General features: G+C 36.9%; 2 protein-coding genes across 9 annotated transcripts; one reads left to right on the top strand and one right to left on the bottom strand.

Moving 5' to 3' along the window:
* LOC131251200 (uncharacterized protein At5g39570-like) lies at window positions 1-27,268 on the bottom strand. Of its 8 annotated transcripts, none has more exons than XM_058251771.1 (4): window positions 25,981-27,268; window positions 25,837-25,935; window positions 24,706-24,840; window positions 1-243 (listed from the first exon to the last, which is right to left on the bottom strand). In XM_058251771.1, the coding sequence occupies exons 1-3, from the start codon at window positions 27,070-27,072 to the stop codon at window positions 24,733-24,735; spliced, it is 1,299 nt and encodes a 432-aa protein (XP_058107754.1). In that variant the 5' UTR covers window positions 27,073-27,268; the 3' UTR covers window positions 1-243; window positions 24,706-24,732. The 8 variants fall into 8 exon arrangements, with proteins under 8 accessions (XP_058107754.1, XP_058107755.1, XP_058107752.1 ...); XM_058251772.1 differs by having other exon boundaries at window positions 24,706-24,837; window positions 25,981-27,265; XM_058251769.1 differs by having other exon boundaries at window positions 25,837-27,259.
* On the top strand, window positions 17,002-17,430 carry LOC131250591 (uncharacterized). Its single transcript, XM_058250878.1, has one exon. The coding sequence runs from the start codon at window positions 17,002-17,004 to the stop codon at window positions 17,428-17,430; it is 429 nt and encodes a 142-aa protein (XP_058106861.1).

Below are 27,268 nucleotides of genomic sequence, written 5' to 3'. Positions count from 1 at the left end.
TGAAGAATATGCATGAGTAATTATTGATTACACAGATCATCAAATCTGCCAAGTGACCATTTCTTATGTATTTTACATATATCAAACTGCTTCAGTGAAAGCACAGAACTTTCAGGTTTATTATCTATATGCTGGATTGGGCATCGTGTGAAATCAAGGTGGTGGAGATCATTCGTCATGGTTGAAATATTCATGCCATTGGTAATGAAAATCCCCGCGATTTTGTCAGTAGGAGTCATCACCCTGTAGAATTGCTATGTTAGAGGATACAAAACAACCTTCAAGGAGAAAATGACAAGCATTGCTCATCAAGAACAGAATCAATTAACTTTGAAGACAGAAAGCTCTTTGGATGTGAAGGTTTCTGTTACTTTCGGGACATGGAAATGTCTTCTCAAAATAATGCAAATGGTGAAAAATTTTGTCAAATTGAATGAATCTGCTGACATCTGGTGGATCAGTAAACAAGACTAGCATCCTAGGAAATGTATGCATGACGCATCCATCACTGATAAAAGTAAAAAAATCCTTAAGGACACGTTTGGATTGGTGGAATCCAGAAAATAAACGTAGAGAAGAAAATATTTTCCGTAGATGGGATGTTTTCCACCAATTGCAACAATAAAGTAACTTGTGGAAAATGGTTCTGTTTTCCATGGTTTTCTTGAAAAATGTGATTTCCCTTTACTCTCAAAAACCTACTAATCTTGTTTTCCACATTCTTTTGAGAGACTTTTCTCACTTTTTGACTGTTGACCTTTCCACTGTTCCTAAAAATCACATTTTCTAAAACAAAGAACCTTTTTAGGAATCTTTTTCACTAATTTCTTTACCATGGTTTTCCTGACGTGATTTCTAGATCTACTTCTTGGATTCCACAAATCCCAACAGGCCTTAAATAGAAAACACATGAGAAATGAGGAAAGCAATGGAACTATTAGGGCAAGTATGTGGGATGCAGGAAGAATCATTTCGAAGTTACGTTGGAACTCGAAACAAAATTGTCATAATCCTTTGTCATAGAGAACCTAAGGTAAATAAACAAGAAACCATCACATCCATTGAGTTCTATTTCATAACATATGTGAAACAAACAGCTTCAACTGATATCGACATATCATATTTTGTTGCATCTTCCTAACAGATCAGTTGCAGTCTGAAAGGTGGTAACCGAAGCTTTATATGCAAATTATTATAATAAAAAAAGGCACTGTTACCAAACAGCCCTCATTTCATTGATAGATATCATCTAAGATAGGCAGGTAACTAATCTATGTACAGAAGAAGACAATGAAACAATATTCTTTAAAAAAAAAAAAACAAGATTTTATCAAATTAATTAGAAAAATGTGTAAATCAAGAATTGGAAAAGATCAGCACAGACCAAATACACTACCGAATTGGTTAAAAGGATAAGATTTCTTGTTGACACGGGCAGTGAAGAAGTTCAAGGAGACAAGTTTGGAAGAGTACTATCAATGCAATTTTTCAACCTGCAGCCAAAAAAAAATAAAAAAATCACTATGCAAAGAGATTCCTTCCAACAACCACCTTAGATAATGGGTCGGCCACTTCATTGCCCCCCCTCAATGGGATGGATAAACAAAATGTTTATCCTAGAGTCAAATCAATGATTTCATTAAAGAAATGAAGCACTTTACTTCAGAATGGAAGGTAAGTTAGCTACCCAAGAAACGACATTGCTAAAAGCTCTCAAACAAGCCTCCATGCATGGTTCTGAAAATAGGTATTGTATCGGCCTAATGTGATACATGATGCCAGGCCGAGTCTGACCACCCCAAAAAATCTGTCTGTATTGGCCCATATTTATACAACTGATATGGGCTGATACAACCATTAAGGCCTGAATTTGATTTTTTTTTCCCCCTAACTTTTTTCCTTTTCTTTTTCCATTTTGACCATGGATGTATGTGATGATCATTTCATCAAATACTCCGAAATACTTCGAAATTAGTCTCAATTGATAGTTGGTTGAATAAAAATTTTGAAAAAAAAAAAAAAAAACATGGAGAACATGAAGAACTAATGGATATCAAAATCAAAGCTCCAACTCCATGATTTTTCATGCAAAACATGAAGAATCAATGGATTTGTAACCATTTGACAATGATTTAACATAATTTCAATAATTTAAAATTTTTAAATAAAAAAAAAAAAGGATTAAAAATTGAAAATGCTCACCGGATCGAACATTTGGGATATATCGACACTACCTGTGCATTTTGTATCGCACAGGTGGGATACAAGATATATCGTGGGATATATCGGCCAACATCATCGATATTTAAAACTTTGCCAAGGAATTCAATAACAGTTATAGCAACCATTGAAGCCAATAGTGTTATGAGCTGTAATAGCCGTTATGGCCCCATAACGATTAAAATTCTTTCTTTAGGAAAAAAAATAGAAAATAATGAAAAATTACCAAATTTTGAGAGGATTCCAAATATGTATTACTTTCTAGTTTTGAACATGTCTATGATGGTATAACATACCATTCTTTAGCAAGAATGTTGTCTTGGGCTGTCTGGTATTTTATCAATCTAACAAACTTAGATTTACTGCAAAACTCCTATATTTAATTTTCTAAATATCTAATATCAATAATTCTATACAAATAAGATTATATGAGCATGAATGTAATATTGAAATAATTAAACATTTTATATTTATATAACTATTTTAACATAGACAACCATTAGATGTTAATGTATGAAGTATAAACTATAAAGTAAACTCATAAGACAAAATATAACTGAAAATGATATTAAAGCCCAAAGGACAAACATAAATGCAAAAATATTATTCACCAATTGTGTCACCACCAAAATGAAAATTGTGTTGCCCGTGGTTGCTCAACCTCAATATCATCATCATCCGGCGATAACAGTGAAGTTGGTGCCACATATCCATAATAACTTAAAGGAAAGACAATGTCAATGTAACCCGAGGATGACTAAACATGATCACCATTGCCCCTAGGAATTTGTTGTGCTGAACCAGAATAAGGATGGGCACTAGTACTAGACATAGACTCATAGTCATAGCCACCATAGGTGGTATCTGTATTGTCCCTGGTATTGCTCGTACTGCTGAGAGTGGGACTACAATGATGAATGAATTGGATATGGATTTGGATATGTATATCCCCCATGTCAACCTACTCCATCTGGATCACAAAAAAGACTGGTTTTTTTTTTTTTTAAGTGCCTCAACATGCTCCATATATTGTTCTTGGTCCGATTCACATCCGTAGTCATAAGTCACCTGATGTACTGTCGGCCTCCCTATGATACTCCTCCCTAGCTAGTCATATCATGAATCAGTACACTTAAAAAGTCCGATGTATGCTTTGTCGATGCTTGTCAGCCTCAAACTCTATAGATGGCCATACCCTTGTGTGTTGAGCAACACTAGAAGCAGGACCAACAGGTCCATCATCATCGTTGTCGTTATCATCTATTTCAGCTTCGTTGTTGCAACTTTTCCCTAGGTCAAATCTTTTGTAACCCTTTTTTGGCTCCAAGACACTTATAAGACACTCTTGCTGGCCAGTGGGTACTGCTGGATCATGCACATCGACTTCCTTATTATCCTCTTCTACCTATTTCTTCCTTTATTCTACCAAGGTAGAAGTGGGTCCTCTTCATTGTAAACATTGTCCAAGTTTATTGTATAGAATTCACCTTCTTCAATTAGGTTCGCGAAATTTTTTTGTATTCTATAATCTCAGCTTCATGTTGTAGTGCATATTAACGAGCTGATCCAACGTCCTAACCTGCAACCTATTCCTTTGCTTTGAATGGATGAATGCAAAGCAACTTTAGTTCCTCTCTCAGCTAGAGGAAAAAGTTGTGAGGGTTAAAACTTTCACTGCTATTGTCATAAAAGTCTTTGCACTTTCTTAAAAATGAAGCCACCAATCAACTGTATAGAAAAAAAAAAAAAAAAACTTATGTTTTGCCGTAATTGTAAACTATCAAATGCACCACTCTACATTAATGATACAACAATTTCTACGATTATAGTAGTAATAAAACATCTGTTTTTACTTGGATGTGTTCAAAAGATTGCCCTTTGTGCAAGTGAGTTAGAGAAGCAACCCATGCGAAGTCCATTTATTTCCAACCGTGAGATATGCCAAAACATTCATATCGTTTTAAGCATTAAAATAACAAAATATGTAAGAAATGAATAAGTAATGACCAATAATTGAAGACTTGAACACAGTTTGTTTGACACCCTTATTTGCAAATCTAAGTCAGGCTCTAATCTCTTTATCACACTTTTCAACTCAACATGAACCTCTTCATCTTTGACAAATAATGGAGCATATCAGTATCTCGGATTTAAATAGTATCCTACATTAAAGATTTTAATGACTGCATAATAGAAATAACTTAGTAGTAACTAATAACACAAGAGAATAATGAATGTGAATGAGACATTACTAGAATGAGGCATTACATGGTAAATGAAGGTCGTGGTGAAGTCGATTTGTCAAAGGCTTGACAATCATCTTCCAATTATCTTTATAGTCATCACAATCACAATGAATAGAAAGCTTCATTTTATCCACGGCATCATAAAAGAAACCCATGGTAGGTATCTTGTCAGATTCTACAAGGCAGAGGACTTTTATTAGTGGTTCATCACGTTGAGGATGTTTTGGACTTTCTTCCAATATTTGTTGCTCTTATGGTTCGCACAACCTCAACCATGTCCCCGATGTCTTCTGCCTATTCTTTATGTTAAGCCATTTCTAAGAAGCAAACATCTCCTCAACTCTTTCTTATGCTCATACAAACTCTCGAGGGCAATAAAATATGTCGCAAATCGAGTCACCTCAAGCATGGACTTCCTCATTATGGCAACTACTTAGTTATAATTATAGATGAATGTTGTGACTCGCATTGCCCTTTCAATCAATTTTTCTTCTTTCCAATATCTTCTAATATAAGTTTGATGCAGTGTGCGACTAAAATATTTTTTTTAACTTGTTTGTCAACATCTTTTTCACTAATTCGTACAATGCATCATTGCCGATCACAATTCGCACCACAGTTTCCTCTTCAATTTCATCCACCATCCCATCCATAAGACCAAAAATATACTTTGTATTCTTGTTACCTCGGATGCATCAATTGATTTATGGAACACCATTACCAAATGGCAATACACCACAAAATTTATTATGCTTCATCTAGTTGGGCCAGCCCTACCATCACACATAATAGTGAATGTATCCTTTACCATATCAGTCTAAAGGTAGCTACATACCTCTTCACATCTTAGTACTCCACCTGTCCATTTCTCCTCAATCTTATAAGCTGTGAGTGCCTTGACTCCTTCACCTACCTCTACCACTGTATCCATTTCCATTTTCCAATAGGGGAGTTAGCAACATTTGGAGCTATGTAACCATATATGAATAAGTTGGTTGCTACCCTACTAAGCTTTTAGAATGCATTTTTACCCCAAATTTTCTCTAACCTCCTCTGCGTTGTCAAGCACTTCATTTTCACAAGGGGTGGGTAGGCTCTCTCATCATCATCGTCACCTCCATATCTGAATCATCACTAGACTCAACATACTCATCATCACCCACAACCATATAATCAAGACCAAACACCTCTACTTGAGTTGCTTCGAGAGAACATGCTTCTTCTTTTGTACGGTAGCTTTTTTCCATTTCATCTCTTCCAAATTCTTCCACATCATCTGTATTACCTTTCTTGGCACACTTGAGCATCCCACAACTTACCTCCTTTGATGTGCCAAATGTCGTTTCACTCATGTGATTCCTTTACTTACTAATCTGCCACAATCAATGTTTTCAGTATTACATCAATGCATGTTTGTCACCCTTTGAATACAGATACATATCGGTATCGCATAGGAAATATCACGTGTATCGCATAATGTGTCACAATTTTTTAGAAACCTTGGAAAATTAGTTGAATTTTTTAATGAAACTTCAGTGGATGTGAAAAATGGCATCATACATACTTAAAACTCAAAATATCACAAAAAACAAGAACATAACTAGTTTCCTTTGTATAGGGTCCTAAACTATACGTTGTCAAACAAACATGATGCAACTAGATTAAAAATCAGTTCTTATAATTTAAATCATAGAAAGCATGTATGACAACACAACCAATTAATTATTTTATAAAATCACACACATTGCATACAAGTAATTGAAATCAAATTGTCCAAATTATGTCCCATAACCTAAAAATTAAGTTTATTACCTCATCTGACGATGAGATTGGAGGACTTCTACTAAACAGTTAAGAATAAAAAAATATCCAATGGTCTTGTTTAAACAAACAAGTGTCTATGAATTAAAGGTCAGGTTTGTTCAAACACTGGATTGTTGGCAATATGAGAGGAAGCTTGATTGTGCAAATTTATCATTTTATTGATTAGCTTCTTGAGTACCCATGATGGACACGATTTGCTCAATGGTTTTGATATACTAATCAGACATAAAAATAAAAGATCCCTTTTTATAAATTTCTTTAGCAGGTATCTCAAAAATTTCCAATTCTTGAATTTTCAATGTTTTCGAAAATTATTTGTTGCTTTACGAGTATTATGCTCTAAAAGTGCCTCTTCATGGCTGAAACGAGCTGAAACTTTATGCAACTTAGGGTACAGCCAAAGCAACAAATGGTTCAATTAGGAAGAACTACAAAAGATATGAAAAAACAAAAAACAAAAAACCAAAAAACAAAACATACCATATACAAAGGAGAAAGTATACTTAGATATGATATACTTCTTCAACACACCTTATAAACTTGACTCTGATACCAATTACAAGCATGGTGTGGAACAAAAACTTAAAAGAAGATTGAAAGAAACTTAGATACAAAAAGCTAAGAACACACATTGAAGAGAAAAGTTCATAACTCTCATTAAGAAGAGGAGCTCGAAGAGGCTCTCTAGAACTAGGAACACAATCCAAATTTCTCTTTCTAAGAAAACTCCTCTCGATTTATAGCTGGAGAAAGAATCTTTCTTTGAGCAAATGTCATTTTCAACAATGGAAACACTAAAAAATTCTTCTTTATTTGTCAATTCTCGCTCGTGAAGAGATTGCAACTTTATTTTTTCAGACAAATCAGCTTTAACTTTTCGTAAATTTAACTTTCAGAAGAATCTCCTCTTTGTAGAGATGAACATGATTGGCAGTGAACCTTTGTAGTGGAATCTCTCGTTTTCCCGCAAGTATCATTGTTCCTGAGTAACAATGAAGCTTTACAAAGGAATCTCCTTTTTTCAAGTGGGCATCATTGTCCTTGACAGAGAGTTTAATTCAAAATTTGAAGTGATAGGCCAAATAAGCCTAGAACTATCTTTCATGTACTAGAGAGATGGAGTCACTTAGAGGATCTAGTATTGACTCCTAAATTTTGTTTTTATTATTATGATAAATTTAATTCAGATCTATGTTAAGGAATCATTATCCTCAGAAGATTATTATCTTTAAGCTCTAATAATACCTTAATTCTTTCAAAGAGACATTGATTCAAGGATTCAACCTTGTGAGACTTAATTTTGAGAAGGATTTTATCAAACCTCAAGAGACTTAATTTTGAGAAGGATTTTATCAATTAATGAGTCAATTTTCTTGGGAGAAGGCTCAGAAAGAGAAGGATTTATTTTATTGCTAAGGATATGGCAATTAGCAACTGAGACATCATCATAATCAAATTTGTCCACTGCTTGATGAGAACTGTTCGAGATAACAGTAATAATGAGGCTTTTTATTGGTCCATAAAAGAATTCAAGGAATGTTCAAAAGTGACTAAATAATTAAGAAACGAGTAAAGACCATTCCTTGTCTAAATATTTTCCAGCCTCAAGCTTTTAAAATAATTGAAGGGAACACTTAAACATGAAGAATATTGGGGGTATCCTAAAACAAAAAAATTAATAATGATTGAAAAAATTTTAAAATTTAATTTAAAAAAAAAAATTAGTAAAATTACTTGTGGAGTTTAGAAAAAAAAACAAACTCAAGCAAATTATTCTACAATTAAAAAAATCATCTCCCTAATTAAATGTACTTATAATTATAATATGATATTATTAATTAAAAATTCATTTTAAGAATTGATTACAAGTCTGCTAAAGAAGTCCTTGAGAAAGACGTTTAAATGTAGCATCAAAACAACTATTTGCTCAGAGGCAAGCACAGCTAGCGTTTTTTTCTTTTTCTTTTCTTCTTTTCTTCTTTTCTGCTTTTTTTTTTTTTTTTGAAAGAGAATTTATTAAGGGCCTATTTGGATTCATGGAAAGCATAGGAAAGGAAATAGTGTTTCTTTGGAAACCTTATTTCCAGGAAAATATAGGAAATAAAACATTGTTTTTGTTGTTTGTTTTTCAACAAGATTTTTAAGAAATTTAGGTTCTATTTCAAATTTATTGTTTGGCAAAAATACAAATAAAAAATCTATGCAGTCACTAGCATGTGCCTAATTAGCGCATGTGGCACATGTTAGATGCTTGAAGATGGATAGTGGCAAATGTGGCATACGTGGCATATGCGGGTACTTGAAGCTGTATTGTGGCACACACAGTGCGTATGAGTGCTTGAAGTTGTATGGTGGCACATGTGGCACAACTCACACATTAGCACATTGGACATGTGGGGCACAAGAGAAAATGCTTGACAAACATGTGGCACATTAGCACATGTGGGCACAAGAGAAGATAGATGGCGTACGTTAGCTCATGTGGGACGCTTTACATGTATAGGCGCAAGAGAAGATGGATGGTGACAAATGTGGCACATTGTTACACATGGCATAGTGGCATGTGTGTGGCATAACCAAAGATAGACAATGGTTCATTTGGCACATGTGGCACATTGACACATGTGGCCCATGTGATGGACGGTAGCACATTTGGGCTTAATCATTGAGAAACCCATTTTCCTCTCATCATGGGAAAATGCCTTTCTTAAGAGTGGAGGTGGGAAAATTTTTTGTTTATTTTCCAACAAAGATAGAAAGTGAGAAAGGGTGTTTCCCACAAAGAAAGGCTTGACAAACAACAAAAAAGTGAGTTTCATGGGAAACAATTTTCCTTTCCTTTCCTTTCCATGAATCCAAATAGGCACTAAGGGAACTAACATTTCCCGTACTGACTTTCTAGTTTGTTAATCTTTGCAAGGTTCTTGGAATGTTGACTAGGAGCAAGAACCAGAAAAATAAGAAAATTACAACTTTAATCTCTCAAAATGCCTCTAAAGAAATGTCATTATCATTAAAAGAATAAAATGGGAATTGACTCAAAATAGAAAATTTCTAAGGTTGATAAACCAGGTCAAAAGGTTGATAAACCGAGCAAAAAAAGCCCATATATTGAGAAAATTTTCATTCCCCTTTTCCCACTAGAAGATACTGATACAGTTTATACAGTCTCCTAAGTCCCTAAGAGTTTTAGACTTCCTCTCGCTGTTTTATTTGATAACGTGAGTAGCTTTGGTTCCTCTTCTTCAGAGGAGAGAAGGTCTTAGCATTGATCCTAGGGGTAGCTTTGTCTAGTTTGTTTTTCTTCCTTGAACAACTAGAGTTGAGACTCGCTCCAAAGAAGCAAGACACAAAATGAGGATGTCATCAGCAAACCAAAGACGGGATATTGAGGTTATGTAAGAAGAAGATTTTGTTCAACATGTTCTATTTAATACTAGTGGGAGAAGAACCCGACTCAGTATTGTTGTGAGAGAGAGAGAGAGAGAGGAAGCAAAACCAAGTCAAGAAATTTGGTAATAATAACACTTTCCTCTTATTACTAGAGGTAAATCTCATGAATTTTATATGAAAAATCTTGAAGATACTCGGAGTTTCTTAATCTAAAACTACTTTAAAGGTCCTGGTCAGGCCCAGCGATACACTTATTCTAGGTTCTGTCTTAAAGTTATTACTTTAGAGCAATGTGGAAACCCTAACCCAGCTCAGATTTTATCAAATCCATAACAATTTTTAAATATTACATATTATTGTGATTATCGAGATGCTTGGAGTAATATTCTCTTTATCCAAAATCATGGAAAAGCATTCCTAGTTCATTTAGTTAAGGAACTAAATCAAGTGAATTTCCCCACTTGGTTTTATCATTGGTGGAAAATTTTTGGAGCCTATATGGAAATTTTCCTTGATCAAGTTGAACCAATAGTTGAACAACAGTTGATTTAGAACAATCCTTTAAACTTCTTCATTTCTTTATAGTCAACAACACCCCTTGGATTCTCATATAGACCTATAAAATCGATACAAAAACTTAATTACCATTTAATGTTTTCAATATCAATGATATGGGCCAATATACCCCAAGATATATCTTGTATCGCACTTGTGCGATACAAAATGCATAGGTAGGCTGATATTTCCCACCTATTTGATCCGGTGAGCATTTTCGATTTTTGATCCTTTTTTTTTTTTTTTTTTTTTGCTATAAATCATGTTAAATCAATGTCAAATGGTTTTAAAAAAACCATGATTCCTCATATTTTGCATGAAAAATCATGAATTTGGAGCTTCGATTTTGATATTTGAGGGAGATGGGCCTACTTGCTAAAAAATGGGGAAAAAAAATGAAATTTCCCAATTTCTTGCAAATCGATTGCAATCTAAGTTAAAATAAATAAATAAATAAAATCAAACATGTATGTAAACTGATCTAGTGATTCTTAGTAATTTAGAGATTTTTTTAAATTATTTTAATTAAAAAAGTTTAAAAAATATTTTCTTTCAAAATTTCGCTTCAATCAGCAGTTAATTGACCCTCATTTCAAATTATTCAGGAGTGTTTGATGAAATCATCATCATATACACTCTAATTTTGAGACTTCGGGGAAGATGTGCCCAATTTGCAGAAAATTGAAAAAAAAAAAATCAAAATTTTATCAACTTAGAGGGATGAGTACCAGCGTTATATTAGAGAGTATCTTCACTGGTATCATTCTATTATGACTTGGGCATAACATTGTTAGTTTTTGGAGTAACAATACTATGTTAAGCCCCATCGAGATGGAGATGATGATTTTGAGCCAACCCTATATGGGTCCGAGTCACACCCACAAACATTACTCACAGGTATATTTCTAGTTTTCTACTTCTTTTACTTTTAAATGTATTTCTTATGTCTCTATGCATGTCTTCTTACATTCATAGATGATTCTGAATATCCTTGCATCAGTTCAGTCAGAGAACGCATAGATTAGGACCCCATACAAAGGAAACCTATTATGTGCACTTGTTTTCTGTTATGTTTTGATTTTTAAGTATGTATTAGTGTCTTTTTTTTAACAATTCTTGAAGTTTTACCAATTTTCCAATGTTTCCCCACGTTTCCCAACAACAACGATACATTACACGATACAACCGATCTATCCCAAGTGATAACCAAATGTATCCATATCCCACGGGTGCGACACATTACACGATAATGATATAGAAAACATTGTTACCATTATTATCTCCAAGAATTCTCATCAAGTAGTGGGACAATTTTGATTATCATCATGTCTCAGTTGCTAATTATTATGTCCTCAATAATGAAATAAATCCTTCTTTCTAAGCCTTCTTCAAGAAAATTGACTCAATTAGTTAAATCCTTCTTTCAGTCTCAAAAAGTTGAATCCTCGAATTAAGATCTCTCTGAAAGAATTAAAAATGCCTTATTAGAGCTTGAAGATAATAATCTTCTCCCTAATAAGGATGATGATTCCTTAAAACAAAATGGTGATTATTGTTTTGACAGACATCTAAATTAAATCTATTATAATATAAAAATCAAACTTAAGAATCAACACTCTTTCGCATTTAAAAAAAAAAAAAAAAAAAATTACTTCAAATCCTCTGACCGTTTCCATCTTTCTAGGACACAAAGGATAGTTATATGCTTATTTGGCCTATTACTTCAAAAATTGAATTACTCTCTATCAAGGACAATTATGCTCACAAAAGAGAGAGAGAGAGAGAGAGAGAGAGAGAGAGAGAGAGAGAGAGATTCCGCTACAAAGTTTCACTTTCACTCAAGGACAATGATGCTTGCTGGAAAAGGAGAGATTCCTTTGCAAAGGTTCATCATCAATCATGTTCATCTACAAAAGGAGATTCTTATGAAAAGCCTTAGTTCTGAAAAGTTAAAACTGATTTGTTTGAAAAGATAAAGTCACGGCCTCTTTATAAGCGAGAATTGCAAATACAAAAGAATTTGCGAGAATTGAATCCTCGAATTAAGATCTCTCCGAAAGAATTAAAAAGGCCTTATTAGAGCTTGAAGATAATAATCTTCTCCCTAGTAAGGATGATGATTCCTTAAAACAAAATGGTGATGATTGTTTTGATAGACATCTAAATTAAATCTATTATAATATAAAAATCAAACCTAAAAATCAATACTCTTTCGCATTAAAAAAAAAAAAAAAAAATTTCAAATCCTCTGAGCATTTCAATCTTTCTAGGACACAAAGGATAGTTATATGCTTATTTGGCCTATTACTTCAAAATTTGAATTACTCTCTATCAAGGATGATTATGCTCACAAAAAAAAAAAAAAAAGATTCTGCTACAAAGCTTCACTTTCACTCGAGGACAATGATGCTTGCTGGAAAAGGAGAGATTCCTTTGCAAAGGTTCATCATCAATCATGTTCATCTACAAAAGGAGATTCTTATGGAAAGCCTTAGTTCTGAAAGCTTAAAACTGATTTGTTTGAAAAGATAAAGTCACAACCTCTTCATGAGCGAGAATTGCAAATACAAAAGAATTTTTCCAGTGTTGCCACTGTTAGAAATAACATGTCCAAAGAAAGATTCTTTTTCCAGCTATAAATCGAGAGAAGTTTGCAGACAGATTTGGATTGTATTCATAATCCTAGTGAGTCTCTTGTAACTTCTTTTCTCAACAAGAGTTACTATCTCTCCTCTTCAATGTGTATTCTTTGCTTTTGTATCTATATATACATATACATACATATGTATGTATGTGTGTTTCGGGGGGGGGGGGGGTTGGTTTATGTTGACTACATGGATAGGTAGAGGGAGTTTGAGTGATCTCGGCATGGTTGGGGGGCCATAAAGGGTCGTTGTCATGGACAAAGTTCGACATGTGGTTTTTTCATGGCTACCAAATGTGTCAGTGGAAACTTTGTAGATTTTTTATAAATTACATGGGCATACACCAAGGATCCCACACTTTGAGTGTGTGCACCTCCTAGATTTTCGTGAAAAGAAAATTTCCTATAACCCATGGAGAGAGATCACAAACAATAGGGTAGGCATGTAAGACTATGGACATCAAGGACTTGTCCACAGACCAGCATTGAGATTCACTCCCTATTCATCTCCTTTGCAACTACAGTAAAAAAAAAAAAAAAAAAGATTAGTTCCAATGCAAAGGAATATTATTTTTAATTAGTTGACGTCTTTCAAAGTTAAATGGCAGAATAGAATTCATAGCTGACACCACTTAGTTGGGATTAGGCTTAGATGATGATGAACCATACAAAAGTCCAAGATTTTTTTTTCTTTTTTTGTTATAGACAATTTCTCTTCTATGATTTCATTATGACCCAACAATAGCACCATTAGCGACGTCCATACTCCATAAATTGACCTTCACTCCCAATTCCATATGTAATGACTGAAAAAGGCTAGAAGGAGAGATGCAAACACCAGCAATTGTCCTTTAAGAATTCACATGACCTCTAAATGTTCTCAACACATGCTACTTATAAAAGCATGTGGCTCACCTCAGGAATGTGCACAAAACAACTTTGACAACACTAAAGGAAGAAGGCACTCAATCTTCTAGAAAGTCCTTCCACATGTGTGGTATGTTAGGCAATGCTAACGGTGTCCATGTGTCCTTGGTTACCTATAATGGATGTTCATCGGCATAAGAGATTTCCTCAATCCTGCAATATTTCTCATGCTCTCTCTAAGAGGCGGTGATTAGAAGCTTAAATAGAGAGTGTTAGAAGCGGTCATGTGGGGTTCACCTTTGGCAGCCACTAGTGAATCATCAACCCCACTTGACAAATTGTAGAACCACATCAAAAGAGATGTATTTATTCCAATGAGTTGCCACATGGGAAAAATGAGAATTCATTGGAATGTGAATGGAATGCCTAGAAAGATGAAATATCCATTGGAAAATGAATGGGCCAGATTGGAAAGAGCACCCACCGTTAGTGTCTCGTGAGAGAATGGACACTACCATTAATGAGTTGGTTCCATTAATGAGTTGAGTCTATATATACCGAGCTCTCCCAAGCATAAGGTGCAGTCCATTTTGTAGTCTAATTGGCCATCTCTCCCTTAGTCCTTGTGCATCTCTCCCTCCATCGCCACACTTTACTTTGGGGATCATCTCAAACGGTAGACCAAAGGGGTGGACAAAGTCTTTCCTTCCCCGATGATTATGATTGTGAACCGCCCTTTGGGTCAATTGTTTCAGCTCTTGACAAGCAAGGTCCATTCATTGTAAAAGCAGTGTAGATGGCACTTTTTCAGCCTTCAAAAAGAATATCACTGAATTAACCAACAAGAGCTATGATATAACAAGAGACTCTTTTCTCATGTAAGTCTTGATGGAAAACTTTTGTTCCCTATTTTCAAGAACACATGCAAACATCACTAGCCACACCCAGTAAATAGTGATTTTTTTTATGGGGTTAGGGAAGACAAAATCCATCACAAACACCTTCTATTGAGTTATGGGCTCAGATACAATAGATGCATCAATAATAAGACATTCCATTTCAATTGGTCATTACATTCCAGAAACAAGGAATTTTTTTTCTAATGACAAGCATAAACAAGGAATTTTCTTGAGGATGGGATCCTAGTCTTCCATAGTAAATGATAGTGCCTTCAATCTCATGGAATACATGATAATGACACTTCAATTTGTTGAGAACCTAAAAATTCAAAGTAATGACTTTCATCTAGCATCATTAGATGGTGTTGTTTTTTTCTTGAATTAGCAAAGAAATTGCTCCCCAAAAAAGGAGAATTTTTCTGCATAAAAAGCTTTCATTTTTCATTTAACTATTCCTAAAAGAGTCTTTTACATGTATGCATGCCTTTCCTAAAGAAAAAGAAATATAATCCTAACCATCTACTTTACGAAAATATTATGAGGACTAAAATATCCCCAAATTACCCGAATCTAATTAGTTGGGATAAGGCTTAGATGATGATGATTGATGATGAAAATAAAAATATCCCTCAATCCCATGACAACCATATAGGCCTTCTATATAGGTCATAACTCAATTCATATAAGAACCACATTATCTTGGGCTCGTTTGATAGCTAACTTAATATGCTTTTCAAGAAGGATCAGTTTCATGTCATTCAGACCATTTGGTAACCAAAATGTGGCCAAAAAAAAAGAGACAAAAATACCAAGTTAAATTGTTCAAAAAGTCACTAGCTAACACTAACAATAAATTAACTAACTAATGTAAGGACTTAAAAGGACTAAACCCAATGGACATGTAGACCAACAGCATGATTGCGGCACACTTATGGTCCACTAATTGATTGCATCACCATCATGCGCCCACTAGAGTGTTTGGACAGATCATGGGGCCCATTCTTCAATCAAGCATATCTGAAGCCCACTTCTGGCTTTCTTGGGACCCATTCTTGGACTGCATCATTGATACTTGGCTTGAAAGTATTCCTATAATAAAAAATTTCCTCCAATTTGATTTTGACACCTCAGATAAGTGGCATCAGATTGTTTCTGATTCGAAGAACTGGGATATCCTTTATTCTTGGTGTCAACTGTATCGATAAAGTTTAAAAAGGAAACATACGTGACAATCCTCCTAATTTCTTCTTCAATTGATTCTCTTTGGAAGGGTCTACTGATGGTGATCTTCCAGTCTCTGTTAGCAGGGATATTTATAGGCTCCACGCCTCAAACCTGAAGTTCATACATGGGTCAAAAAGATTGTTATTCCTCTATACCCCCACCATCTCTTGTTTTGCTTACCACTTGTTCCATCAAGAAACTCCTACCAAATATTGTGTATGGTGATCATATCTCCACCACATGTCTATCCTTCCATCCTAGAGAAATGATAATATGATTTATTTTTATTTTTTTTCCTTTTTGGGTTATGTTAATCCTCTTGCATTTGGAGAACTATAGCCCAATGGTTCATTGTTGTGTGGAGCCCCAGGGCCATCCTTTCATCAGTCAATTGCTCTTTGGATACATAATATTGTTAGTAGGATAGACAACAAACAAATCTGTCAAACCTACCATATATTGTTGTATAGTTATTTAGGAAACAAATCTGTAAATATCTTTCCTGAATTACGGGATATATATGCTGTAATTAGGAGATATTATGCTGTGATTAGGGGATATAGATGTTGCTGTAATTAAGAGATATTATGCTATAATTAGGGGATATAGATGTTGTTGTGTTGTAATTAGGGGATACTGTAATTAAGGGATATATTGTAATTAGGGAAAATGATTTCTATATAAGAAAAGGACCACTCGATTGAGGGTCATTGAGAAAATATGACATGGTATCAGAGCCACTCTCTGCAACCTTGTCTTTGGTCCAATTTTCGTGGTTCTAAGCTCTAGTTTTCTGGTTTCTTGGGTGCAGGTTCTGGTTTGCAGTTTTTTTTTTTTTTTTTTTTTGTGCATTTTGAGAGATTCTAGTTATGGCTAACAACTCCAACTCAGAAGTCTTTCAAACTCGGTTTACAGGGAAGAATTATGATGCCTGGGAGTTTCAGTTTCAACTTTTTGTCATGGGAAAGGGGAGTTGTGAGGTCATGTTGATGGGAGTGATCCAGCACCTACCGATCCTACGACATTGGTTCAATGGAAGGTGAGAGATGCTCGCGTGATGACTTGGATTCTTGGGTCTATTAATCCACTACTTATACTCAATTTAAGGCCGTGCAAGACGGCTAAATCGATGTGGGAGTACTTGAAAAAGATCTATCATCACGATCATTACGCCCAGCGATTTCAGTTGGAAACTGATCTTGCTGCCTATTCCCAAGGTACACTCTCTGTTCAGGAATATTTCTGTGGTTTTCAAAATCTTTGGGCTAAATTTTCTAACATTGTGTATGCCAACGTGTCGGCCGAGTCCCTCTCTACTGTTCAACCAGTCCATGAAGTTAGCAAAAGAGACCAATTTTTAATGAAACTAAGGTTAGAATTCGAGTCTATTCGCTCCAACCTGATGCACAGGGATCCTTCAACATCTCTTGACATGTGTTTTGGAACACTTCTTCGAGAGGAACAACGTCTTCTTACTCAATCTTCGCTTCCGCAAGAGAATGTTGTCGCATACGCTGCTCAAGGCAAAGGGAGGGTTCGAGACATGCGTATAGTTTAGTGCTACAGTTGCAAAGATTATGGGCATATTGCTGCCCATTGTGCTAAAAAGTTCTGCAGCTACTGTAAACAGAAGGGGCACATCATCAAAGAATGCCCAACACGACCTCAAAACCGACCCATGAATGCTTATCATGCTACTGCTACTGGCCACACTTCGGATGGGGTAACCAACACTCAAAATCTCACTCCAGTGTCATCTTCCTTTGCTGCTACACCTACCCTTACACCAGAAATGGTGCAGCAAATGATTGTATTGGCATTTTCCGCGTTAGGGTTGCAAGGTAAGGGTACTATACGTACTATACCCTCTCAATCTTAGCTTGTTGATTCTGCTGCATCCAATCACATGACCAGTTCTCCTGATATGTTAGCAATGTTCGTAAGTACACTGGTTCTTCTAATATTCAAGTTGCTAATAGCCATCATTTACCGATTACTGGGGTTGGTGATATCGCACCATCACTTACTAATATTTTTGTATTACCTGGGCTTTCCATGAGTCTTATCTCGGTTGGACAATTAGTGGATAATAATTATAATGTTCAGTTTTCTCGTGATGGTTGTCATGTGCAGGATCCGTTGTCGGAGAGGACAATAGCGAAGGGGCCTAAAGTTGGGAGATTGTTTCCATTATACTTTTCCATTCCTAGTATCATTTCTTTGGCTTGTACTACTGTCTCCAATAATTGTGAAGTATGGCACAAATGTTTAGGCCATCCAAACCATGTTGTTTTATCTCATTTGCTAAATTCTAGTTCGTTGGGTAAAAAAAAATTTCTTCTTTGCCTCATGCTTTGTCTTTTGATTGTTCTACGTGTAAAATCAGAAAAAGTAAGAATCTTCCCTTCCCTTCTTCCGAGAGTAGGGTAAATAATTGCTTTGACCTTGTTCATAGTGATGTATGGGGCATTACTCCTATCATTTCTCATGCTCATTATAAATATTTTGTGACATTCATAGATAACCATAGTCGGCATACTTGGGTATATTTTCTGCGCTATAAGTCTGGAGTCTTTGTTGTTTTTAAATCGTTTCTAGCATATGTTGAGAATCAATTTACCACTAGCATTAAGACTTTACGATCTGATTCTGGTGGAGAATAAATGTCTCATGAATTTCTTGAGTTTCTTCGTCACAAAGGAATTGTTTCTCACAACTCGTGTCCTTATACGCCTCATCAGAATGGCGTGGTTGAGCGCAAAAATCAACATTTGTTAGATATTGCTAGGACCTTGTTACTTGCATCTTCTGTTCCTCCTAAATTTTGGGTTGAAGCTTTAACTACAATAGTATATTTGATTAATAGGTTGCCTTCTAAAGTGCTAAATTTCAACTATCCATACTATCGTCTGCATAAACAGCACCCTAGCTTTCTTGACTTACACACTTTTGGCTGTGTCTGTTTTGTGCATCTACCTCCACATCAACGTCACAAACTCTCTGCGCAATCTGTGAAATGTATCTTTATGGGATATAACTTATCTCAAAAGGGATTTGTGTGCTATGATGCTTCTTCCAATAAATTTCATATATCTCGTAATGTCGTTTTCTTTTAGCATCAATATTTCTTTCCTAGTTCTATTACATCATCTCCCGCAGTTTCTGTTCTTCCTCACTTTGATGATTTGATGTGCCCTCCTGAATGCTTCAAGCCTGGTTTTGTGTATGAACGTTGTCGACTAACTTTACCCCTTCCTAAGTCTGATCTACCACCTGATCCCGTTTTGCATCCTCCTTGACGATCTGGCTGTACTTCTCATCAACCAGATAGGTATGATTTCCCCCATACCTCCTTCACGGCTACCTTATCAACTGTGACGATTCCTAATTCCTACTCACAAGTTGATAAACATGAGTGTTGGAAAAAGGCTATGCAGGAAGAACTTCAAGCTCTTCAAGAAAATCGACACGGTCCCTTATCCTTCTCATGTCAAGTTAATTGGGTGTAAGTGGGTTTTTTCTGTGAAACTTCGGCCTGATGGGTCTGTGGACCGTTATAAGGCTCGTTTGGTTGCCCTTGGTAACCGCCATGAGTATGGGGTTGACTATGAGGAGACCTTTAATCCTGTCGCTAAAATGACCACAATGCGTACTATTATTGCCATTGCGGCCTCTTAGGGATGGTCCCTTTGCCAGATGGATGTGAAGAACGCATTTATTCACGGTGCTTTACAAGAAGATGTTTACATGACACCTCCTCCTGGCCTCTGCTCGTCGTCGACGTTGAATGTGTGTAAGCTGAAGCGCTCTCTGTATGGTTTGAAACAGGCTCCCCGAGCTTGGTTTGATAAGTTCTGGGCTACCTTACTTCGATTTTATTTCATCCAAAGCCAGTATGATTCTTCGTTGTTTCTTCGTACGACTTCTGTTGGTACCGTTCTTCTTCTGGTTTATGTCGACGACATTGTCATCACTGGGACTGATTCTGCCTTCATTGATCAACTTAAGCAACATCTTCATGATTCATTCCATATGAAGGATCTTAGTCCTGTCCAGTATTTCCTCAGTTTGGAAGTTTAGTTCGATTCCTCTGAGATTTTCCTACATCAGTATAAATACACGGAGGACTTGATTTCCTTGTTTGGTTTGCAGGACTCCTCTTTAGCGGATACCTCTTTGGAAGCGAATGTCAAGTATCGACGTGAGGAGGGGGATCTCCTTCCTAATCCCATGGTGTTTCCACAGTTAGTTAGTAGCCCCAATTATCTCACTATTACACGGCCTGACATCTCCTTTGTTGTCTAGCAAGTCAGTCAATTTATGCAGTCTCCTCGCCACCTTCATCTTGCTGCGGTCCGCCGAATTATTTGATATCTCCGGGGTTCCTCTCACCGTGGCTTGTTCTTCTCTATTGGTACTCCTCTTCGCCTTGTGGCTTTTAGTAAGGTTGACTGGGCAGGATGTCCTGATACTCGCCGGTCTGTCACCAGGTGGTGTATGTTTCTTAGTGATTCACTTATCTCTTGGAAGAGTAAGAAACAGGATTGTGTTTCCAAATCTTCGACAGAGTCCGAGTACCAAGCCATGTCGGCAGCCTGCTCGGAGATTATGTGGCTCCATGGCTTACTTGCTGAAATAGGGTTTCCTCAATCTACTCCCACTCATCTTCATGCTGATAATACGAGTGTTATTCAGATCGCTACCAATCCCGTCTATCATGAGCGTACCAAACATATCGAGGTGGATTGCCATTTTATTCGGGAAGCTGTTGATACTCGGGTTATCTCTCTTCCACATGTCTCAAGCAACCTTCAAATAGCGGATGTCTTCACCAAAGCTATGACACGACTACGTCATCAGTTTCTTGTTGGCAAATTGATGCTTCTTGATCGAACAACATCAATTTGAGGGGGGATGTTAGTAGGATAGACAACAAACAAATCTGTCAAACCTACCATATATTGTTGTATAGTTATTTAGGAAACAGATCTGTAAATATCTTTCCTGAATTAGGGGATATAGATGCTGTAATTAGGAGATATTATGCTATAATTAGGGGATATAAATGCTGCTGTAATTAGGAGATATTATGCTGTAATTAGGGGATATAGATGTTGTTGTGCTGTAATTAGGGGATACTGTAATTAAGGGATATATTGTAATTAGGGAAAATGATTTCTATATAAGAAAAGGACCACTCAATCGAGGGTCATTGAGCAAATCTAACAAATATGATTATAACAAGGATTGCAAGATTGATTGCAATACTATTTTCATTAGTAGGCTTATGGAAATTAGAAGGCAAGACATCACCAAACACTCCAATCCCATATTCAACCATGAAGAGTTTGCAAGCATATTCACAGGGCCTTAAGAAGGCTTTCTAGGCCGAATGTGGTATCAACAACTCCTAACAAATCCTAAAACAACTTTGAGAAGTCCTACTCAAATATCAACTCTATTATCCCTTTTAGACTTGAAAGTTTGGTGTATAATGAAACCCCAAATAGCTATCAAGATGGAAGTTATCCTATAGATGCGGCATCCATGCCTTGTTTGAACCCTCATCGAATCTTTTGATGAGATTCCAGATTCCATTTCCAAAACTCATTCTGTAATGTTTGGTGTAGTGTAAGCGATCAAGAGGTTGGTAACTCATATCACAGGAGGAAACTTTCCACAGATTTCCATTACTACTATTAGTGAGTGGCTCTGGGAATTTTTTATGGGCTGGCCCCTAGCTCTTACTAATCTCTCGATTTTAATATCATAGGAGTGGCTCACAGTTATCAATGAACAGAGACATGCCAACCAGCCTATGGAAATAACTAAATCAAGTTGGGTACCTTACATGATTGAAGTATCCAGTTTTGTCATGGTCAGCCTTCAAATACGTTTTTCAAGGGTAGATGTGTTGCAATGTAAAGGATTGAGCTTCTAAGATACGTTTTTTATTGATCATGGGCAATGCAAAGGCAACTAACATGTCTCTTTTTTCTTCATTTTCTCTTGAGAAAACTTGTCCATGAACAGATCAACCTAGCAGGATAGTCTTCCAACTACCTAGTGGAATCAAGGATTAAATATTGGTTCCGGTGTGTACCATACCGATCACAACTGAAACCAACATGTATCGGCCGATCTGGGTTGATACGTACAAGCACTTAAAAATTACATGCATCACATACAAGTAATTCAAATTAAACCATCCAAATTATAGGTGCCAGTTTAGATGTATCAAGTACAAAAACTTATGAAGCTATTTAATCATATGACTATCAGATTGCTATGCATTTATTAGATGGTAAAAATGAAAAATATCCAATGGTGTTTTTCAACAAACAAGTCTCCATGAATCAGTGGCTAGGATTGTTCAACCAATCTGATTTTGGAACTAGGACTTGTTGACTGTGGGTTCAACAATTTAGTCGATTTAATTTGAGTTAATGCAGGCCACGGGTACAATTTATGTGCATGCGTGTCAGGTGTAGTACTCTAACAGAGCATCAAATAACTCCCTGATGTTGAAACCAAGAACAGAATCACTTATTAGTGGAATCAAGCGTATGGTATTGCAAACCATATGATAGAGTGATATTTTTGCCCAGAGTGATGTTTGTGCCACACTCAAACCATGCATCAGGTACGGCCCACCATGAAGAAGGGATGCCCCAAAGACCAGGCTGATCCAAAGCTCCAATGGCCCACAACATAGAAACAGTGTAGAAACATGTCCAAACCTCAAAATTCAAGTGGTGTGGCCCACCACTGTTTTGGATTGGCATGATTTTTGGGGCATCCCCTCATCCTGGTTAGGAACACTTTATGAATGGGGTTGGATATCATATATACACCACGGCTGGCCCCACAAATGATGTGTGGTGAGCATTCTCCCTTTTTTTTTTTCCTATTCTGTGGCCCCCTTGAGTGAAATGCCTGATTCTTGAGCTCATGAGAAGGTGGGCAGGGGGATTGATGGACAAGGTGGATTAAGATACACAATGGTGGCCCCCATAGCACTTGGTCCGGATTGCCCCAACTCATCCAAGTCAACCTGATATCAATGTTGCAAGGTGATTACAGCCAAGTTATTGGCGTGTACAGGTGGGCATACTGTATATGTACCAATACTGGCACGTATCGGATGGCACCTACCAGTTTTGGAAAATATTTTAAACCTTGAATAGAATGGAAACTTTCTTTTAAGAAGGAATGGCACCAAAAATATCAGACGCATCACTAGATCATTTATTAGACAATCAGTTCAATCCAGATGTTATGATACGAAAGGGTGTAAATGTCATCAAACATCATTAATTTTCCAAGTGTATAAACAAAATCTTCTAAGGTAGCAGTTGTTTCCCATGGTTGTGAAATTTGATGCATGCGTTCTCAAGTATTAACGTTTCGATCCAAAAAGGAGCAACTACCAGTTTGGGATTTCTTTTGTAATAGTTGGCTGCATATGATTATGTGAATGAAATACTTCTAAAAGCAATGAATCACTATGATAACATATCTTTTATTTAAATTTCCTTTAACTGTTGGCAAAAAGGGAGATCAACATATAGGCTGGATTAGATGTGCACAAAATTATGTTTTGCATTTTAGATCATCCTAATCACTTAGAGATCTAAACATGAAAGGGGAAAACATCCCAACGAAACTCTTCTCTATCATGCACTCCCAGTCATCACACTGTGCACCTGGTGCTACGGCTACAGCTAAATAGAGAAATAGCCCAAATGGATGAGTAATTTCCCAAATTGCAAAATAACTTTACTACCCAGGATTGGTCTCGAAGGGAATCAGCAGATGGTGAGTAGGAACAAATAGCAGGGAGAGAAGAAGACAGGTCAAAGAAGATAAAGGTGTAGAGGGTGACCCAATCACTTAATAGATGAAAGGAAGATGAGAGGATTTGGGAGGTAGATAAGAAACCAATACATAGAAGCCATGCATGTGCAAAGGCAATTCCCTAGCTGAAGCAAAGACTTGAGCACTGAAAAATGATACATATCAGCCCCACTAGAAAGCTAGTATCTTCAAATCCAAATATTGTGTTTTTCGAGTTGTTTTTTACCGAATAACATATTGGTCATGGATATAATTAAACCAATATCAGCATTAAATAACAAAGCCAAAATCATTGGGTCCTGAGGCATTGAATCTCCATCACTGGGATTCTCCCTGAGGCGATTATTTGGGCCTAATGTCTTAAGACTTTTGTTGGCACTGCATAGAAGATTTTGCGCGATCATGGGGTGTTGATTCTAGGCTTTTAGGGGTAGGATTATTGCTTATCATTCCTTCTCAATTTGTTTCTGGAGTGTCTATCCTTTATTTTGCTCCTAACAAGAGTTTCCATTTAGACCACACACACAGAGAACAAGTCATAAATGCTTTTAGTACTGTATGATCCGTTCAAGGATGACAAGTCATGAAAAACTTCCCAAATGCAGCAAACGAAGAACAAAAACCTTGCTCTAGAGCCAGTGTGCAGATGTTCACAAATAGCTAACAAATCCATAATCAACAATGCAAAATACGGAGAAATGATTTTCCTATGGAAATACTTCGACTTGCTAACTAAAATAGGAATTGTTCCAAGAGATACAAATACTTTATGAGACTCATGTGGGTGTGTTCTTCTGTACACGGGATCTATGGATGCACTACATCTTATATTCTCAAAGCCTGTCTTGCTTTTTTAACCCCACACGCATGATGCAGTTTTCTGTTTCTTGTTTCTTGAGGCCCCTACCAATTAATCCTTTTTAATGCATTTACAGTTAATATACACAAAAGGAAAAGAAGGTGCAGATGTACTCACGTATTTTGGGCCAGTATACACTTCTTCCTAGTAAGGTTTGTAGTAGCTTGGTTTCTGAAACCACAGCTCATTAGAATACTCATCCTGCCCATAGTGATGCTGCTCATGGCTGTGCCTTTCATAATGACTAACCTGCTAAATACAGAGAATGAATGACAATGACCAACCTGCTAAATAAAGAGAATGAATGTAATGCAGGGGCATTTTCACACTGGGCTCGGGTGGGGTCGCCTGTTGGATGTAGGGGCACACTCGGGGTGGGTGACCCATGCGATTTAGGGCCCACGGGGGAGGTCTCGTGTTCGAGACTCCTTACCAGGGGTGATTAATGCGCATTTCACACCGGGCTCGAGTGGGGTAGCCCGTGAGATACGGGGGGCACACTCGAGGTGGGTGGCCCATGTGATTTGGGGCCCACGAAAGGGGTTCGGCCGAGGTCCTAACCCATGAGATGTGGGGCCTGGGCTATGAGATAAATGGATTAATTCGCCATACTCTAACAGTTCGAGCTTTTAGAGCAAGTGGTTAATTGTCCTGCATCAGAATGTCATATAACACTTGATACACAGGCACTCATAAATTGTACTCATGTCATATAAATTGTGAAAACCACTGTCACTAATTTATATTCCCAAAATCAGATTGGTTGAACAATTTTAACATCTGATTCATTGAAACTAGCTTGTCGAGATAAGACCATTTTTTATTTTTCTCTACGAACCTTCTGATAAATGTCCACCAATCCAATTCTCTGATAATCAAGTAATCTTAATTATTGATTCTAATTATTGATTCACAATACATCTAAAACTGGGACCCATAACTTGGACTGTTTAATATGAAGTACTTTTATGTGTCTATGTATCATCCTTCACACTCAGCCACAGTATCGAAGTTTTTCTCTATCTCCAATATTGCGTGTGCATGTGTCTTTCCAAAGTCTTGAACTATTTCTTTTCAACCTGTCCGGGCTTCTCTCACCTACTCCCATAGGAGGACTTCTTTCTCATATCTAATTCCTAATCACTTATATTGCAGTCGCAGATTATCAACAAAAAACAGAGGCGCAGAGAGAGAGAGAGAGAGAGAGAGAGAGAGAGAGGACACATCCACACAATGTTGGCTACTCACATATTTTGACTGAGTATGCTCTTCTTCCTGGTAATCTTCGTAGTATATTGGTTCCTGAAACCGCTTTTCTTCCTGGTAATCTTCGTAGTATATTGGTTCCTGAAACCGCTTTTCTTCCTGGTAATCTTCGTAGTATATTGGTTCATGTTGACTACTCACATATTTTGACTGAGTATGCTCTTCTCCCTGGTAATCTTCATAGTATATTGGTCCCTGAAACTGTTTTTCTTCCTGGTAATCTTTGTAGTATATTGGTTCCTGTTGGCTACTCACATATTTTGAGTGAGTATGCTCTTCTTCCTGGTAATCTTCATAGTATATTGGTTCCTGAAACCTCTCTTCTTCCTGGTGATCTTCATAGCATACAGGTTCCTGAAACAACAACAGTGCACTATAGTCGTCCTGCCCGTAATGGGCCTCCTCAGGTCTATGCTTTTCATAGACATAGGTAGGATTTCCATAACTTTGAATCTTGTCTCTACTTTCATCATTAGGATTCAAATACCCAAACAAATATTCTACCATCCCATTCCTATGATTTCCAGAGTTTTGGTTATTGGCATCACATGGATGGTAGTTGTTCTCATCTTCTTGAGATGCAAAAAGCCAGCTATAGAATGGATTTGGATTTACACAAGGCTCTGCATAATTCGGACGGTAATCATCCACAGCTTGAATTTCCCAACCGTAGCTCTCTTCTTCACCTTGATATGGGACCACAGGCTCATTGTTGTTGCTGTGACCACATCCATAGTTACCGCCAATGCCATGAGAGAAGATACCACCTTCCCAACTACCATTACCATTGTTGGGTTTGGGATTGTTAGGTGAATTCCCACTGCCAGCATCAGAGAGCGGCTTTTCTCCATCAGATGACCGAGGAAGCACCTGGCCACTCCGTGGCGGCCCATGATCAGCCCCCTCTTTCCCGTAAGGTGAAGGTATGGACCCATAAGAGAATCCCTTCAGAGTCGATGAATTCGGGTCCTGTAGCGACGGAGGATAGCAGGTGGCGTCTGATGCCGGGAGGGGTTTGCCGTAGGTGAGAACAAGATCTAAGCCACCATCATATGGAGTTGGGTCGTACTCAGGGAAATCATCATCATAAAAGTTGTTGTTGACTTTGATTCCTTCTGCACTGCTAACTACAGTCTCCGGCGCCGAAGAATAGTAAACTCGTTTGCTGTGATTGACTTTAGAGAAGGCTCGTCGGAGAATTCTGCCTGTTGATTTCATGGTGGGTACTTAACACATGAGAATGAGTCACAGAGATTCTTCCAAACGGATATTCTGAGTCAGACTCAGTTCTCAGTATGACAGTTTATACCCGTAACAGGTAGAGATAGAGAGAGAGAGTCCGCCGCAGACACAGAATCTAAGGGCATGCCTTAAACAAATCATGTGCAAGGACTACATACATCTCCATCAATCC

This window comes from Magnolia sinica, chromosome 7, assembly GCF_029962835.1.
Source record: "Magnolia sinica isolate HGM2019 chromosome 7, MsV1, whole genome shotgun sequence".
Lineage (NCBI taxonomy): Eukaryota > Viridiplantae > Streptophyta > Magnoliopsida > Magnoliales > Magnoliaceae > Magnolia > Magnolia sinica.
The sequence above is the reverse complement of the archived record's forward strand: the minus strand, read 5'-3'. Positions and strand labels throughout refer to the sequence as shown.